General features: G+C 51.6%; 1 protein-coding gene across 24 annotated transcripts in view; it reads right to left on the reverse strand.

Moving 5' to 3' along the window:
• The window catches only part of CACNA1B (calcium voltage-gated channel subunit alpha1 B), a 265,839-nt gene that overhangs the window by 120,380 nt on the left and 127,099 nt on the right, over positions 1–18,360 (reverse strand). For 14 of the 24 annotated variants that reach the window (XM_032130521.1, XM_032130533.1, XM_032130526.1 and 11 more), the window contains 4 exons: positions 10,946–11,061; positions 5,052–5,108; positions 4,336–4,410; positions 2,391–2,480 (listed from right to left, as the gene is read on the reverse strand). In XM_032130521.1, coding sequence (XP_031986412.1) covers positions 2,391–2,480; positions 4,336–4,410; positions 5,052–5,108; positions 10,946–11,061 — 338 coding nt within the window. The remainder of the gene's footprint in view (positions 1–2,390; positions 2,481–4,335; positions 4,411–5,051; positions 5,109–10,945; positions 11,062–18,360) is intronic. The other 10 variants (XM_032130539.1, XM_032130545.1, XM_032130531.1 and 7 more) reach the window with 3 other exon arrangements.

Genomic DNA, 18,360 nt, shown 5'->3' on the forward strand with positions numbered 1-18,360 from the left:
TGTGATTTTCCCCAGTGGAAAGTGAGCTCTCTGCTCCATTTCACACTTCTGGCCATCCACCAAAAGCAGAGCTGGCCTTGGCCAGGCTTTGAACAAACTCCTTGCTGAAAAACTCAGGTGTGTTCTTCTGTTGGTTTGAAAGTCCTGCCTTTGGCAGTTTGGAAAAGGAGAAATCACAGTGCTGCTCCTTTTGGACAACAAAAAGAGCCACAGGTTGGGATTTAGGCTGCTCCATAGCACAACACTCCTGAGCAGGTACAGAGCTCTTGGATGCCCAAGCCTCTCTGTACTCCCAGCCTGGCAAAGGAACAGCGCTGCCCTTTCACTGCCCTCCGCTGATCCTCCAGAAAAGCAGAGCAGTGATATTTAAACTGCTCTAACATGGAAAACATCCCCTTGTTCAGGCTTTGGTGTCTGGGAATCACGGCACAGAGGGTGTGAAGCCAGTGAGAGGCTGCACACTTCATGTGGAAAGAAAAGAATAAAAGCTAAGAACAACTGCAGAGAACACTCTGGAAAGTGTTTACCACCCCAGAGCTTCATCCTGCAATCATAAAGCTCATCAAGCTACTTGTGTTTGAATTAAAGTGCAACATTTTCAGCCAATGGCCAGAGAGAGACCTGGCAAAGTCTCCCCCACGTTGAGCTGCACCTTCACGTGGCACTCAGGGATCATTTGTTAGTTCCTCCACGCTCCTTATGCTCCCATCTGAACACGTTACAGAAAACCATCCAAAAACCCCTTTTCTCCAAACCAGCTCCTTTATGCACAATTGCCCACGTGATCTGATTGTTTATGCTCTGCATCTCAGCCTCTTCACGAGCCTGCAGAAGTGGCTGCTTGATCCATTCCTTCTTTTCTGCTTCGTTCCATGAATCAAAATCAAAACCACTTTTCCCAAGTGGGTGAAGCACTCGCAGAAGGTGGAAAGCACTGCTGTTATTTTCCCTGCCATATGCTCCCGAGACAGTTCCCAGCTCTGCCTCGGATTATTCCCGAGCCCAGATGCTCCGTCATCCGCTGCCACCTGAAATGCTGAGCTCCAAGATCTGTTGGCGTGGCATTGGCTGCCCAGAGCCTGGAGGGACTTGGATTTGAAGGCAAAGATCTCGTAATTATTGCAACCGTGAGCAAATACCCCAGAAATGACCATTCCTTGTTATCCATGCAGGGATCCGAGGAAAAACAACAACAAACCAAACCAAAAATGCACACGGGCTGCTGCATTTTTGCCCTTTTTCAGCACCAAACCTCTCGTGGAAGTGGCAGCAGTTTCAGCACAAACCCTGCAGCTCAGTGCTGGTGTCAGGAACATGCCAAGCCACGCTCATTTCCCGCAACCAGGTCTTCCTTTAAAGGGGGGAAAAAAGTCCCAGCAGCAGCTGTGATCCCTTCAAACATCAGTGCCAGCTTTCCAAAGGGCAATCGAGGCACTCATGCTTTGCAAGCAGCCACGGACACGGATTCTCAAATGTGCTGTTTGTGCTGCTCCTCCTGTGCATCCAGGATTTGCTGCTTCGTGAGAACCAGGCTGCCAAGATATTTCTTTGGAAGATAATGAGAACATCTGCTGCTTCAGCACCAAAACAGACTCCAACAAGAGGCACGGGGATAAGCAAAACCCTGACTGCAGAGCAGGCACGAGCTGCCTCTCCCACGACTCAGAGGGTTTTGGCTCCAGTAGCTCCCTGAGGTGGGTGCTGAGCACCCAGAGCCTCCCCTGCCAGCCCCAGAGCTGCCTCTGCCTCCCCTCCTGGGGCTGTCTCAGCAGGGAATCTGCTCTGGGAGCTGCAGGAGGGGCAGCACCTCCTCGGCCTGAAGAGCCCAGATTCAGCCCCAGCAATGCCCCTCAGGGCAGGACACCCTGCTCTGCACTCTATCTCCAGAGCTGCCTTTCAAACTGCTTTAAGATCTTCCTCGAAGGCAAGAACGAGAGAATTGAGGCCACTGCCCAGCACTTCCCAGTGGCCACTCCCACGGGAAAGGCTTCGACACTTCATGCTGGGCATTAGTGGACAGTGGGCCTGTGGCCACTTCCTCTCCTCCCTCCAACAGTGTTGTTTGACAGATTTGGGGTTCATAAGCATGAATGAGCACGTTCCAAGCAGAATCCCGGGATGGGCAGTGCAGCAGGGATTGTCCCAAGGCTTTGCAGGGCTCCCTAAAGGGTGCAGCATGCAAGAGCTGAGCCAGGCAGCGCAGGGACAGGGTGAAGCCACGGAGCTTTTTGCTTTGGGAAGTCGAGTGCTGCTGCAGGAGCAGTGGAAGTTCATTCTCCTTCAGGAAACTGCAGCTTCTGGAGCAAAGGAGCCGCTCCAGAGGAGGAAACAGGACACGGACAGGTTCAGGTGGAGATCGAAACCTCGGGGGATGCGAAGCCAGTACTCACCAACGGAGCAAATGTCTGTGAAATGGTCCTCACCTTCTTCTGCATGAATCAGGTCGTTTTTGCTCTTCTTTATTGCGGCTCTTTTCAACACTGCGTGCAAATTAAAGAGAAAATGCCCCGTGAGGATGCAGAGCAGATTCTCTCTCCCCCTCCCTTCACTCGCCAGGGCCAGCATTTCCTTCCCAATGCCAGCTTAAAGCTCTCCCACAAGGGTACCCGGGAGCAAACCGGACAAAACCCACAACCCTGCAGGGCCTCTGCACGCCTCGGTGCCAGGGTGCTTCATTCCTTTGACCTTCCAGCTCTTGAAGGTTTGCCAGGCACAGCTCTGCACGCAGCAGATGCAGGAGGGTGGGGGAGTCACTGCAGCCTTTCAGCACAGCACAAAGGCTGGGCAGGGTCACCGGATCTTCCCGAGCCTCACCGGGCTGGGGGATGAGTGCTGCCACCCCTGAAACCGCCAGTGCTGTTTGCAGTGGGCACCATGAGGGAGTCAGCATTTACAGAGCTCAGTTTACCACCCAGCGATGCCTCGAGGAGCAGAAAAGCTGCGTGGAAAAAGCGGCCACACATCAGTGAGCAGCCTCTCAGCAGCACCCGGTGTGCAACTCCTGCCCTCTGGGGACGGCGGAACTCTTTGAAAACACGGGTTTTTATTTTTTCCAAAAGCAGCTTTTGTGGGGAGAGAAAACATCGCTACGTTTACTCCAACAGGGAATGAGAGCTCTGCACTGTCCACCCAGAGCACGGGGCGGGGGGGGGTGAGGCAGGAGCACTGAGGACGCTGCTCCCAGGACCACCTACCTGCAGAACCTTGAGAAGTGGCAGAAAAAAAAAAATCACGTTGGTACAGTTTGGTGACAGCTTCGAGACATACAGTAACTAAGCAGCACTTTCTATCAGCAGTAAGACACCCCACGGTGTGGTGATACAGACTGGTCCGTGGGCACACACAGCAAAGCCACTCACGCTGCAGAGACTGCCCCGGGGAGGCTCCTCCACAACATCCCCTCGCCCTACGCGGATTTTCCTGCCTGGACAGAGACGTGGATGCGCTTCCTCCTCCTAAGGGTTGTGCTTGTGTCACTTCAAAGGAACACCCAGAACGTCACCCGGAGAGGATGCCCTGAACCTGTGATCTGGATCCATTATTTTGCCAATAACCCTTTGTGCTCCTTGCTGCCCCACCCAGCTCTAGGCTGAATCCTCCGTCCCAGCAATACCAGCTCTGGGGTCTCTCCGGCTGTGTCTGTCCCAGTACACTCCAGCATGTCCAGGGCCATCCCCAGCACTGGGATTGAAATTTTCCAAAACTCTCTAGCATGAATTGAGCAGCTTTTTATCTTCTCCCCCAGAAAACTCCTTGGTGTGTTTGGCAGTGAGGTTGTGCCATCTCTCCAGGCACCCTGGATGCCATGTCCCTCTGTTTTGGGAACTCAGAGAATTTACCAGCATAGACCTGGGCTGCTCCACAGCAGCTGCTCCAAGGCTGGGAACATTCTCAGGCTCCTTTAGCTCTAGGATAGGAGGAGCCTAAGTCTCTCTGGGTCTTTACTCCGTGCCTTGCACCCACCTCGAGTTTCTCACACCTCTCAGACGGCTCTTCCAGACACAAATTCCACCTGAAGCCTGACAGCCACGTGCTGGACAGGCTTCCCCAGCTCACACACACCCCCGACACACACACGAGGACTGGCCAAGCACACCTCAGCCCTGACCTGCTGCAGCCCCAGCTCTTCCAGCCCCAAATCCTCCCCAGCGCAGGTCACCGGGCTGGCCAAGGCGGACCAGCAGCCAAGCACCTGATGCTCCGAAGAGCTGCACGGCTCGGAGCCAGGTGCAAAACCACCTGGGGACTGTCACCGGTGACCTGGGCACGCGGGGCTGTGGGGGGAAGCTGCCCCTGTGTGCCACCTAAGCCCCTGGTGATTTGCAATCCACTCACTGTTGTAGCTGCTGCCGCTGCCAGTCTCTGCCGGCGCCGTGCCTTGAGGAATCGGCCCTTCCGAGGCGGCCCTCCCTGACAGTGAATGGGAGGAGAAAAAAAAACAGGAGGGGGAGGGAGGGGAGGGGAAAGGAGGAGACATGGGAGGACGAAAGATGGTCAGAAAAGGGAGAGGGAAGAGTCTTTAACTGAGCTTTGAGTGGCTGGCGCATCCTAAGAGCTGTCGGGGCTGGAGGCACAGGGGGAGCATCCCCGTGGCCTCGCTGCTCGGCTCCTCAGGCCGTCCTGCCGCGCTGGGCTCGCACGTCGGAAGGAAGGATCACCACACCCTGTTATGTCTTACTGCTTACGGCTAACAGGGGGCTCAGTCCCTGGGTCAAATCCGTTCGGAGCCCTGCCTTCTCTCGGTCAGCGCATTCTCTCTTCTCCATCCTCCTGGCAGCCTCTACCCCCTGCACACACAGCCAGCCACCCTCGGCAGGGCGTGGGGACCGACCCCGAGGGCACATCCCCGTCCCAGGGCGGTGTGGGGTGTCCCATAACTGCTCCTCAGCCACCTGCAGCCTGGAGGAGCCCCGGGAGAAGGGGCTCTGCGGCCGGATTTGTGCCGGGTGCATGCGGGAGGATCCTTCCTGCTCGGGAGGAAGGCGTGGCAGTGACAGCAGGTGAACCTCTCCCGTGGCGCTGGAGGAAAAGTGCCCAGCAAAGCCACCTACCGTCCAGAGGGGACTTCTCCTCCGCGTTCTTGTCCTCCTCGGCCAGCATGACCTCCTCTGGAAAAGGAAAACCGGCCAGGGTCAGCCTCAGGTTCCTCACGGCCCTGCTCCCACACCAGTGGTGGGGGCAGCAGGCGCCAGTCCCAGTGCCACCCACCTCACCCCAGTGCCACCCCAGTGCCACCCCCTTACAGCGTCTGCAGGGGCATTCCCGGCTCTGGGATGTGCTTCTCGTGTTTCTCCGCCCGTGTCCCTCGTGCACAGAGGGAGGATTCCAAACAAACCCCTTCCTCCTCACAGCCACCCACTCCCGGTTCTTTGCCCGACTCTCCTCCCTAAGGCTCTTCTGGACACCAAGGACCTTCCTCCAGACTGGGCAGGACCACAAGTCCCCAGAAGCCCCAGGAAGGTCCCTCATGCCCATCCACGCTGGAGACAGTTTGGGAATGATGCTCCACACCCATCGCTGCTCTTTTGTCTCCAGAAAACCAGGAGTGAGCCATGGGGAGCAGAGGGGTGGCACTGGGTGACAGCAACAGGGCCAGCAGGAGACTTGGTGTCACCACTGAGCCATCGCATCCAATCTTTGTCCAAATAAAATCCCCAGCACGTTTTCCACGAGGGAGCTCAGTGATTGCAACACCATCCTGGCGTCCCATTCCTCTGCAACTCTCCAAAATACAACCGTGCACTTTCCTAAAGTTAAAAAAAAAAATCAGGAAACACTAAAAACCAACCCCCCCAAACGGAATAATTTTCATCTGCGTGAAAGACAACCCAGTTTCCTGAGGTTTCCCAGGGCAGTGCCACCCCCCTGGCCAGTTTGCAGTGCTGTGCCAGTACTTGAGACCTCACTCAGAACCACAGATTTTCAGTTTGCTGCTGGAAAATGACGTGGGGAATCTGCTAAAGGATAACCCAAAGCAAACAAAACATTGAGCTGGCAGCTGCTAAACTCTGCACTTCCTTCTGTTCTTAAAAATGGCAAATCCACATGCCTGTAATTCCATCGAATTTGGGTTCTTACTAAAACATCTGACACCGTGTTCCCACCAAATTTTGCTTTAAAGTCCATTTAAGCCAACCTAGATGGAAAAGCAACTTCAGAAAAATAAATACAAACAAACCAGAGGCCAAACATCAAAGTGTGAGGCTGAGAGCTGTCTAGAAGGATACCAGAGGGATCAGCCTTATATAAACCCTTATAAGCCACACAAGCCTTATATAATCTCTTTATTAATCATCTGGGAGAGAGAGGCAATGATACTTTAATAAGACAGCAAATTGAGAAGGCTAAAAAGTAATACCAAGCACTGAGGAAGGCTGGAAACCCAAGCAGAGGGGAAGGAAATAGGAAAGTGCAAAGTAATGCACCAGAGATATGAAAGACAGCAAAGTTGACAGGGTTAAGAAGGTCAGATGAGCTCAAAGCTGCACTTTAAAAGGTGTAAAATCCTTCCAAAAACCCACAAGTTGTGCCTGCAATTCCCACCTACAATGCAGGTGGTTTTCAAGGCTTCCTAGGCCAGGTCAGAAGAGTGAAATGGGTGGTTTTGGACGGTTCAAGAGACTTCTCTGACCAACCAGCACCTCAGACCAAAAGGTTCTTCTGAAGTTTTGCCTGTACTGATGTTTGGAGGCTAAAATATGGGAGGAATTAAACTGCAATTCCCAGTGTGACTGCCCTAAAACACAAGGAAGGGATGGGTTAGACATGGGAACCCTCCCCACAGGCTGCTGGTATCAAAATATTCTCACCTACAAATTACACAACTCTGCAAACCTTTGCCCCAAATGAAGAGCCCTGAGTTGGTGCCCAAACAAATCTCCATCCATAAACACAGCTGGGCTAAGTTTTACTGTTCCCTTAAAATAATCCAACCCCATTTCACCTCTGAAATTCCCTCAAGCCTCGCTCTCCTCCTGCAGTGTTCCCGGGTTCTCTCCCTTGATAATTATTCCTGTCTGCCTCATGTTCCTTGGGAATCCAAAGGACCACAACTACCCCAGGAGGTTTTTAAGGCTAAAAAGAGAGCTCAGCAGGTTGTTCAGCACTGCTGGGAGGGGTTTTTAACCAGCCAGCATCCTGAAGAGAGGCTCAGGAGCTGCTTTGCCTTAATCATTGCTAACAGAGCCTGGAAGGAGATCACTGGGCACCTGAAAACCCCCCCAAAAAAGGTGCTTCTGCATTAGGAAAAATGTTCAGCAGAGAGATGGGATCAGATCAGCGATTTTGAGCCTCCAAACAAAGGCTCAGGGGCTTCACCAGGGTATCAGAGCCAGGGGTGTCTTGGCAGCAAGGTGAATTTTTGGTCGTTAGTGTGACTGGGCTGGAAATGAAGGCAAAGCAGCAGAGAAATGTGGTGCCCCTTCTCCTTCTCTCTGGTGTGGGGAGGGAGGACACTGGGGGCTCAAAAGAGCAGCAGATCACTGGAAATAACTCACACTCACCAGGCAGCAGAGGTGAGGAAAAACAAAGAATAAAGGAATTTAATTTCTGGCTTGGTAAGTAGAAAAAGTTCTTTAAAATGCAGCCTTTAGAAGTGGCTGTCACGCTCTCCCAGGGAACTCTGCTTTGTCTTTGTGGCAATTATCCTCCCCTGGCACCTCACATGGGGTTCAGTGCTGGAGGTGTCTTTTCCCATCTCTATCATGGGGCTCTGTTCTTCTAAAGAAAGCTGAAACCTGGAGTTCACAGAGCTCTGTTGTGTCAAGGGATGGCCTTGAAGTGACAGAGGGCTGAGAGAGAGAGGTGAAACCATTCCCAAAGCCTGGCACTCCAGTATTGTGTGAAAAAGGTGGGTTTGGAGAGAATTAAAATGCAAAAGACATGAAACTTGATTAGCCCTGAACGGGAAGACTTTGAGTCTCTGAGCAAAGTGTTTTCCAAACGCTGCATGTCCTTGTAAGATAAGAGAAACATCTTCAAAAGAATATTTGTGGACTCAGAAGCTCTTTACTCTGTGTGGAGAACTCGTAGTTCCCTGTTCTCCAGAAATGCAGCATTCCAGCCTTGGATTCCTGCACTTCTGAGGAGTTTAGTGGAGAAAGTGGCAAAAAAAAAAAATCACTTGCGTGGATTGCACTGCTTGGTTTGCCCACTTTTTCATTCCTCTGGAAAGCACAATTGCCTTCAAACTGAAGGAGGGGAGATTTAGATGGGATATTGGGAAGGAATTGTTCCCTGGGAGGGTGGGCAGGCCCTGGCACAGGGTGCCCAGAGCAGCTGGGGCTGCCCCTGGATCCCTGGCAGTGCCCAAGGCCAGGCTGGACAAGGCTTCCAACCCAAACCAATCAGGGACTCTGTGATAATTAAAATTACAGACATGAATGAGAAACATTAAAGACGCTTAAGAGTGGTCAGTGAACAATAACCACGACGTTAAATTAAAATCATCGTTGGCTGAGGGGAGGGAAGGCACAGATGAAGGAGGGATTTTAGTCCCTCACACTTCCCTTGGTCCTAAAAGAGCCCTTAAGGTAAAAACCTGAGCACTACAAAGGACAAGGGCTCCTCCTGTCCAGCTCCAGCAACTACTCAGAATATGTAAAAAAATTGCAGAGCAAAAACAATCTCAGGATTAAGACATCATTTTATGAAGCACTGGAATGCAGCTCTCCACTCTCCCCTGCCTTGCATCAAAAATAAATGAGGGGAAAAAACAAATGAACAAATGCTCAGGGAGGATATTAGAAATGTTGGAAAGCTGGGGAGGCTTCCAGGGGAAGAGAGGGGATTGGGCTGATTGGTTCTGGGTGCTCCAGAGCAGGAAAAAATAAGAGGAAACAAGGTGGAGGGAGATTAGAGAAAGAAAAGTAATGAAAAGAACTCCTGAGTTCTTCCTCTCACTGCAGAAAGGCGACGGATTTAAAGGGAGGGCAGGACACGGCTTGGTGGGGTTGGTTGATTTTTTAAGACCAAACTGAGCATTAACATGTGGCACTCTTTGCTCCAAGAGTCAGCGAGGTCAAGGCTGGCAGAAGGATTTAAAACCAATCAGATATTCCCAGGAATAATGACCAAATCCTCCAGAGTTCCATTAGAGCAGAATCCCAGGAGCTTCTTCTCTTTCCTTTATGCAAACAGCTCCTGCCTGGGGCTGCTGCAGGGGGTTTCTGCCCAGCTCTGTCTGGGACTGTCCTCCCTGGCTGTATCCCCCGCTCCGAATCCTGGACAAGGAATTGCAGATCATTTCAGAGCTGAAATTCCCAAAACAGAGCTGGGAAGTCCCCGTCGAAGGCACAGTCCCAATTTTCAGTGCCTCAATCCTAAAGCCTGGATCCTCTGCTTTGCCTTCACGCCGCATTTTTATTCAAAGATTTTATTAACGCTGCTAAGCTGATTTTAATTACTGTTATTATTCAGCTGTACTAGGAAGCTCTTTTGTATTCCTATTATATTCTCAACAATGCCTTTACAGAGTATTTTTACCATTCCCTGATTCAGCTCTTTTCCATGCACGTCCCTGTTCCACAAAACCTTCTGGATCGTGTGTTATCAGGCTAGAAAATGTGTCTTTTGCAGCAGTTTCACTCGAGGTTGGTGTGGCATTTATTCAGCCCTGGCTACAAAGAAGTGGAAGAGGCAGGAATTCCCACAGGGATGCGAATTGGAGCAGAGGTTGGCTGTACATTTTATAATTTCTGCGTCCTAAATTTCTCACAAGTTCAGCTGGTGATGGGCAGAGCAGGCCCCAAAGTGGCACAAACCCTGCACGGGAATTCTCAGCTCTGTTTTATTGACAGAGATCAGGATTTAGGGACCAAAAATCACCAAGAGCCTTAAAAGCAAGACAGGGCTAGAAAAGGAGAACCCCAGAGAACCCTGCTGCAGCTGCTGGGCAAACCAGGAATTAATCTGAGTTTGGGGTTGCACAGAAGCTGTAAACTAATGAGAAGACAAATTCTAAATGGGAAGGAAAGGGAATTATTTATTTTCTGATGCCTCCAGAACCACAGAATGAAGGGTGGCTGCCTGAGCTGCCGTAGAACCCTCACAGTGGATAAAAGTCTGACAACACAAGTGGCCCTCGGTTGTCACCCTGTGCAGCGCTACAAGAAACAACGGGTTTGAACCACGCCATAAACTGCTGATATTTTTGTTTTACAGTTCGGCTGTAAAGAGCAAGGATGAAGCTGATCTCTCTAAAAAGGCACCCAGGAATCTGCTTGAGAAACCACCACTTCTTTTCCTCCCCATCATTGTTCTGAAAGGCCTTTTCCCTTGGCTCAGACGTTGAAAAGCAAGCAAGGAGGAAATTACCCCGCTGCATGAAAGCACTGACTGTGGTTATGTCAATAGATAAATATCAGCTGCTCCATCAGGCAGGAAGGTTATCAGTAATCCTTGCAGTCTGATAAAAATGCTGTTTTCTGTTCAGTGAGTGTGGCTGGGTCCTGGTTAAAGCTGCTCACGCCTCGCAATGAGGAGCAACGTTCAGTTCTGGTGGTTATAAAGCAGTGTTAGCAGGGGCTGGGGGGAGCTTCACGAAAGGGATCTTTGCAGCTCGTAAAAAATGCCCTTCGGGTGGGTTTTATCACCACAGGAAGAAAGGCTGAGACACCAGCTGGGGCAGGGAGAGAATAAAGCAGAAATGACTCAGTTCCCCCTCGGTGGAGGCTTTGGGCACTCTTTTATATTGCCCTGTATTAGGGCAATTGCTTTGATCTCAGCAACAAAGTTGGCTCAGCTCCTTTAGCTTCGCTTCAACCAAACCGAGATCTTTTTGCGGTAACTTCGGTGCAAATGCTCAGAAAGAATTCCAACAAAACCAACGAGTGCTGGCTGGGCCCTCCCCAGGCTCGGCTGCACCAAGGACTAATTCTGGAGCCCATCACCAGCCCTCACTTGCCCCAAAACACATCCAACCAAGGCCAGGAGATCCCTGCCTTACCTGCTTTGAAGATCCACTCCAGGTACCCGTTGAGCTCCCGCTCGATCTGCTGCTGCCTGCGGAGCTTCAGGAACGCCCGGCGGTTCTCCACCCTCTCTCGTTCTTTGGCAAATTCACTGTGGGGAGAGAAGAGAGGGAAAACCCGTCACGGGCAGCCAGGGCAGGCACACAGCCCTCCCTCAGCATTCCAGAGGGGGGTTTGGGGAGCCTGTGGAGTCCAGGATGGGAGTAGGGGGTGGAAACCACAAGAAAGGGATTTATTGTTGTCCAGCAGATTATTCCTTTGGAGCTCAGATGCTTCTCTGCCTCTCTCATCCTGAAAAAGACATGCAAAATTCCATGTGCACGCACCACAGCCAGTCATGAAATACAAATTATCATCCTCAACGCTAAAAGCCATCCTCCAGCTCTCTCCACAGCACCATCTCCTATAGAAGCACAAGAGATCAGCACTTTTCTGAGGAGATTTGCTCTTTCCTGTCAGCCTTTCTTCAAGTTTTCCCAGGCTTTAGGTGATTGTGACAAGCAGAAGTCAAGTGAGTGAGTGAGGATGGATACTCTCGGGCGGAGTTGAAATAGCCCAGATATTCTGGCTTGAGGGTAAAAATGATCCTGCTGTTTGCTAAAATCCCATGGAAAGCAAGAATCTGGATATCATCACTAGAACAGGGCAGGCAGAAAGGAAATTTCATCCAACCATCATAAAAATCCTGTCCAAGTGCATCCCGCTGGTCTAGCTGGAACGATGCTGAGGAGAAAGTGCAGCCACCAGCCTAAGACAACCCACACTGGGGCTGGGAATTGTCCCACACCTCTGGGAATTTTCTGATTCCCCACGTGAAGGAGTTCATGTGCCATTTATGGAGCTCTGAGCCAGCCTCTGCAATCCCTGGTTTAGGCACACACAGGGCTGTCTCCCACAATAGCTTTGTGTGGATAAATGTGAGATCATGAGGCTTCAGTCCCCCAGCCCATCCTAACTCCGTTGTGTCCTTCACACCCCCAGTTTACTCTTAATTAATCAGTGAACTAATGATTTTTACTAAAATCCCACCTAATCAACCCACACGTGGCTCATCAAAAGCCAGCAAGGAGCAGGAGCTGGGAGAAGAATGGGGGAAAAAGGAGCTCCAGGTGCCAGGGGCAGCTTTGCACTCACGATCTGCAGCTGGTCCTTCAAAGGTGCCACTTCTGCTTCGTTTGGCAGGAATGTGACCCACAGAGAAGGGATTGGGGGAGGGACCCAACACTGATGGGGAGCTGAGCTGGAATCTTCATTCTGGCAGCACATCCCAGGCTCCTGACTCCTCTCTCCTGTCCCCACCTGCCAGGACAGCCCCTGACCCCTTCCTTGGAACAGAGGGAGTCAAAACACGGCTCTGAGCCGACAGCTCCTCCGTGGCACTCAGCACGTCCCCGGGGCGAGCCGGGATCCTGCAGTGTCAGCTGGGTCACCCCTCTTCCCTTTTGATGCTCTCATTCCTGTCCCTGCTGGTTGGGGCCAGGGACCTTCCCTCAGTCTGGATTTCTGCCTGGAGCAGGAGGAATGGGATCAGACAGCACGAGGTGACAACGTGAATTTCAATTTCCAGGCATGGCGTCAGCACAGATTTCCCAAAGGAGGAGACAACACCGGTGGGAAGTTTCCTGGAGGACCCCCGTGGGCAGGAAGGACAGCAGATGAGCCATGGCACTGCTCCCTCACCCCTCAGGAGCAGGAAAGGGAGAGCTCTCCTTGCAGAGCTTTTCATCTTCTGCCAGGTCCTGTCTGGCCTGAGGACAGTAAAAGTTACTTGTCCCTTTAATCACAACTTTATATTTCAGAGTCACAAAATGGAAAGAAACCACAAGGATCAGAGTCCAAAACCTCAAGTGGAAGGTTTGTACTTTAAAAGTGCAAGAAAATGAGGGAGAAACTGGTGGAAGCTGCAAACCTTCAGCAGTTTCTGCACAGCCACACATGGATCTCCCAAGGCACCAGTGAGGGACACTGTGAGGTTAAAGCCACCTGCACCCTCCTGCTCCCTGGAACTGGTGGCTTTGGCCACCACAGAACCCCAGGATGGCTTGGGTTGGATGGGACCTCAAAGCCCATCCAGTGCCACCCCTGCCATGGGCAGGGACACCTCCCACTGTCCCAGGCTGCTCCCAGCCCCAATGTCCAGCCTGCCCTTGGGCACTGCCAGGGATCCAGGGGCAGCCCCAGCTGCTCTGGGCACCCTGTGCCAGGGCCTGCCCACCCTCCCAGGGAACAATTCCTTCCCAATATCCCATCCAGCCCTGCCCTCTGGCACTGGGAAGCCATTCCCTGTGTCCTGTCCCTCCAGGCCCTTGGACAGAGTCTCTCTCCATCTTTCTAGCTCCCTTCAGGCCCTGCAAGGCCACAGTAAGGTCACCCCAAAGCTTCTCCTCTCCAGGCTGAACAATCCCAGCTCTCCCAGCCCTTCCTCCCAGCAGAGCTGCTCCATCCCTCTGATCCCCCTGGAGCCTCCTCTGGCCTCTCTCCAGCAGCTCCAGGTCCTTCCTGTGCTGGGCCCCGGGGCTGGGGCAGCGCTGCAGGTGGGGTCTCACCTGAGCACAGGGGCACAGGGGCACAATCCCCCTCCCCTGCTGCCCACACTGGGGCTCAGCCCAGGGCAGGGGGTTCTGGGCCGGGGCAGGTCCAGCTCTCCCCCACAGCACCCCCAGGTCCTTCTCCCAGGGCTGCTCCAGCTGCTCATCCCAGCCTGGATTGATCCCAGGGGCTGCCCTGACCCAGGAGAAGCTCCAGCACTCGGCCTGGTTAAACCTCACGAGGTTCCCATGGGCCACTGCTCGAGCTTGTCCAGGTCTTTGTCCAGGCATTGCTGGAGAAGTTGGGATTGTAACTTCCAGGAGAAGGAGATTCCTTGGGTCTCTGCCCCTTAAATTCCTTCTGAATGCTCCAGAGCTTCTGCACATTCAGGTTCAAGACTGGAGGGTCTTGATGTAGGATCTTCCTGGTGAAAGGAGCTCCATTTGTCCTTTCTCATTTCAGGAGATGCGAGAGAGGTTTGATGAAGCTGGGACTTGTTAAAAAGAACGTTTTCTATATGAAATGTAATAATAAACGATGTGTGTCTCTTCCACTCCATCCATCACCATTCAGGAGCTGAAATATTCCCCATTTGCTGCAACTGGAAAACTCCCAGAATTTCCCTTTGAGAGCTCTTCAACAAATTTCAGAACACATTCAAAGAAAGGGGAGAAAGCGATCTCAGAATGCCATATTTCATCTAAAAATATTTCAGCTGAAGTTTCCCTGCCAACTCCAAATGAAAACACAGAAAGCCCCATGGGAAGGGCTGGGAGCAGTAAATAAGTTTCCTCTTTTATTCAGCATAATTCCTATTTATGCCATTGACTTGCAAAAATCTCCCAAATCACCAGAAAGGAAAAAACCTGAGCAGAAATTTTCTGCTTCCTGTCCAGTTTTACTTCCAAGACTTTTTTTCAGAGCTGAAAAAAGAGATGGTTTGTTTTTGGGGGTTTTTTTCCCCCCATGCTTTGGCCAGTTCTGGAATGTGGAATGATGTTTTTTGTGAGCGTGGGGAGACAGATTTCCCAGAGCAGCTGTGGCTGCCCCTGGATCCTGGAAGTGTCCCAGGCCAGGTTGGACGGGCTTGGAGCAGCCTGGGATAGTGGGAGGTGTCCCTGCCCACGTTGTAGCCGATTCCACAGAGACAGCAGGGACAAACAGGATCCAAAGGCAGTGCATCCATCATGGAAACCACATCCAGTCAGGCTCAAGGTGTCCCATTTTTCTTCTCGAGAGCAGCCGGTGCTTAATGTCACCCGGAGGATGGATGGTTGTTGCTTATCACCTTGGTGGGTGGAAGAGTGAAATAAATCTCGGTGTGAAATACGCGCTGAAAGAGCCACTCCAGAGCAATTCCAGAGCCCCCCAAGCCACACCAGAGACCGAGGCAGCTCCTGAATAACCACCAGGGTCAGTAAACGTAATAAACTCATGAAATTCTAACTAAAATTCTTACAAGTACTTTATCCACGCTGGCCTTAAATTAAAAATACTGCCACAGCGATCAAAAAAAGTCAGCAGTCTTCATCCCCCGAGTGTGTGATTAGCTTTCTGTGTGACAGCAGAGAGCTGGGATGGAGCATCTTGATGCTCCTCCTGGTTGGGGTTTCGTGGCACACGCCCAGGGCGGCGTCAGTGCAAGACTGATCACATCCTGAAACCTCTGCGATTCAGGTTTGCTGCTCAGAAACGAGCCAGAAACGCTTCCCACTGGCGGAGGAGAGGCAGAGAGAGATGAGACAGCACCACTGTCATCGCTGCCGCTAATAGTGCTGGTGATTAGCGACTCGTAATTACAGCACAGGTAATTAGCTCCTCATTGAGAAGGATCCCACGTTCAGATCGCAGGAAATCTCAGACTTTACACAGGAGAGCAGCCCCCATCCCCGGAGCTGAAGTGTTGTTCAGAAAGCAGCAGGTCTTGGAAGGACTTCCAGCCACTCCTGGAAAGCAGCTGTGAAGAAGTTTGGGAATTTTAAGTCTTAAAATTAACATCTTAAAAAAAAATAAAAATCCAGTGAGTTTTTGGATTGGCTTCGTCTCCAGCCCGAGCATATCCAAGGAATGCGTAAAGCTGAGCCTGGCTGGCAGGTGACATCTCGGGGGGACAGCCAGTCCTGCCTGGAGAAACGCAGCCCTCGGGAGTGGAGAGGAGCCAGACCAGGAGCATCCAAGTGCGGGAGCGCTGGCGAAGGGAGCGGCCAGGACTGCAGGTGGTGGAGGGAGCTCCTCACGAGCCGAAACCATCGCATCTCCAGGTGGAGAACCCGAACTGGCCGCGACAGGAGTCGGTGTGTGGCAGCTTTGCTGCTGGAAGGTGGAGCCGTGCCCGGGAAGAGATTTGAGAGCTGTCGGCAGCCTGGGAGCATCCCAGGGAGGGACAGGCTGGAGGCAGGAGGTGGCAAACAGCGGCTCCCGGGCTGTGTGACAGAGCCACGGCAGCAGCTGCGGACAAAATCCCGGCTTGTGCTCCTCGGGGGCTGCCTGGATGAGGGGCTGAAGCGTTTAAAGTTCCTCTCGTGTTTCGCTCAGCAAGGAAGGACCCTCAAAACACGCTTGGTGCCGATTTCCCGCTGAGGTTTGAGCCAGAGCAACGCGCAGGAGGAATTTCCCCGACGATAGGAAAGATGGGTGCTGAGGGCTTTGCAAACACCTCGACGCGTGAGGGTCTTTAAGGAGAAATGGGTGCTGATGCCTTTGAAATGGGTTTTAATGCCTCCCCCAACCTCAGGTTTGTTGCAGAACCCAGACAGTTTGAACTCCTGAACTTCGGGGTCACAGGAGAAACGGGTCTGAATTTCTGCGCTTTGGGGGCACACGAAGCTGCTGCAGTTGTGGGATGAACTTCTGGTTCTGTTCAAGTGTCTACTCCCAGGACAAAGCAGAGGCTCCAGGAAATTCAAATCTAGGTCTCCTGTGTATCATTTTTATATTCCAGGCTTTGATTTCCACTGTGGCTTAAGAGAAGGGCAAATAAAGCTGGGAGGATGCTGCTGAGTTAGAAATACACCGTTAGAAGTCAGAAACTTGGCTCAGGAAAGAGAAATCTGATTATATCCAGGAGTGAACAGAAAAGCAGTGCCATTTCCAGCTGCCTGGACATGACCCACAGCTGGGAAGGTGCAAACCCAAGAGGACAAATCTTAGCTGGCGTAGCTGGCACTTTGCACCCACAAGGGCTGCAAACAGAACGACAGGAGAGCAGCAAAAACACGCCCCATAACATCAACTCTGTACCACAGCAAGGATCAGGAGAAGTTCAGGATGTGCTGACTTTGATTATTCTCATCCACAGACAAAATGCTCAGAAAATCTGCAGGCAAAACTAAAAATAATTTGATGCCTCTGCCTTACTGCTCTGGAAACATGAATAGAGACGAATGTGGTGTGATGCGAAATCGCTGGTTTCAAATAGTTCCAAAATCCAGACCAGGTCACCACTGAACACAGGCAGAGCATCCTGATTGGAAAGGCCATGTGGAACAAGAAGAAAAAAAATGGAAATGCTCCTCATTCGGGCAAGGAAAAAGCCTGAGGGAGCTGAAAGGATGCACGGGGCACAGGGAGAGCACACTGAAAACTGCTGGAATGGGAAACCAAACAATGGCTTCACCTGAAAAGCCAGAATGAATATTTTAGAATTCCTTTATGCTGGTGGCGGTTGGCACCTCTAAGATAAGTTTTCCTGCAGTTTGCTGAGAAGTCAGAGTTGATTAAAGAAGGAAAGCCCAGAGGCCTGAGCTGACTAAGCTCTGTGGCTCCTCACCCACCCCAGGCTGTCCCATCAGCTGCTTGGAATCCCAAAGATTTTTGCTTCTCTTTCACCTGGAGCTGCAGCCAGCCAGGATCCCACTGGGAAAGGTCCAGACTGAGCCCAAAGAGCTGCTTAAGCCATCCCAATATCCAGTGCTGAGGAATAAGCACTGGCTCCATCAATCCTGCACAGGGAGAGCTGCTCCTGCTTCCTCCTAAAGAGGGGAAAACTCAGCTGTCCTCCAGCAGCTGATAAGGGATGAAAGTATCTCGGAGAGATTGATCTCTGAGCACCAAGCCAGGCTTCAGAGTCACTTTAATCACTGCCACAGCAACAAGAGGCTCCAAATGCAGGCCAGGTATGGGATATATCCTGGATTTCTGGGAAGAAAAGAGGAACACCACAGAGGTGAAGCTTTCAATGCATCTTCCTCCCTCCTTTCCTTTGTCTTTACGTTCAGCTTGTGCCAATTTGACTTTGATTCCACCTAAGCTGCTTTGAAAAGCTGCAAGAGCCACAGCTGGGCAAACCTGGCTGGAAGGAGGCACCAACAAAGAAAAAGGAGTTCAAAAGCCCCATTTATCTCCTCGCCTCACCCTGCTGCAATTGTGGGATGAACTTCTGGTTCTGTTCAAGTTTCTACTCCCAGGACAAAGCAGAGGCCCCAGGAAATTCAAATTTAGGTCTCCTACGTATCATTTTTATATTCCAGGCTTTGATTTCCACTGTGGCTTAAGAGAAGGGCAAATAAAGGGAGTCCAGCTCTCCTGGACTAACCAAAACCACAGAAGGAGCAAAGGACCCACATTCAGTAGGATCAGTCACTGCTCTCTGCCCCCTTCCTGCAAGAAGCACACATTTCTCCCTCATTTCACATTTGCAATGATGGCTTTGTTAAAAAGGGTGATGAGCAAAGAAAAAGGAGAAAAAAAAATCTGCTTTTTTGTTCTCTTTCCCCTCCCTTTTAAGCACAGCCTTGGACCAGACTAAAAGCAAGGAGAAAGGCAGCAGAATCTCATCTCTTTCCATGCTGCAGCTCTTCTGCTTCAAATAATTAACACCAGGCAAAGTCAGATCCCAGCAGGAAACGGTGAACGTGGAACA

The sequence above is a fragment of the Corvus moneduloides genome, chromosome 21, assembly GCF_009650955.1.
Source record: "Corvus moneduloides isolate bCorMon1 chromosome 21, bCorMon1.pri, whole genome shotgun sequence".
Taxonomy (NCBI): domain Eukaryota; kingdom Metazoa; phylum Chordata; class Aves; order Passeriformes; family Corvidae; genus Corvus; species Corvus moneduloides.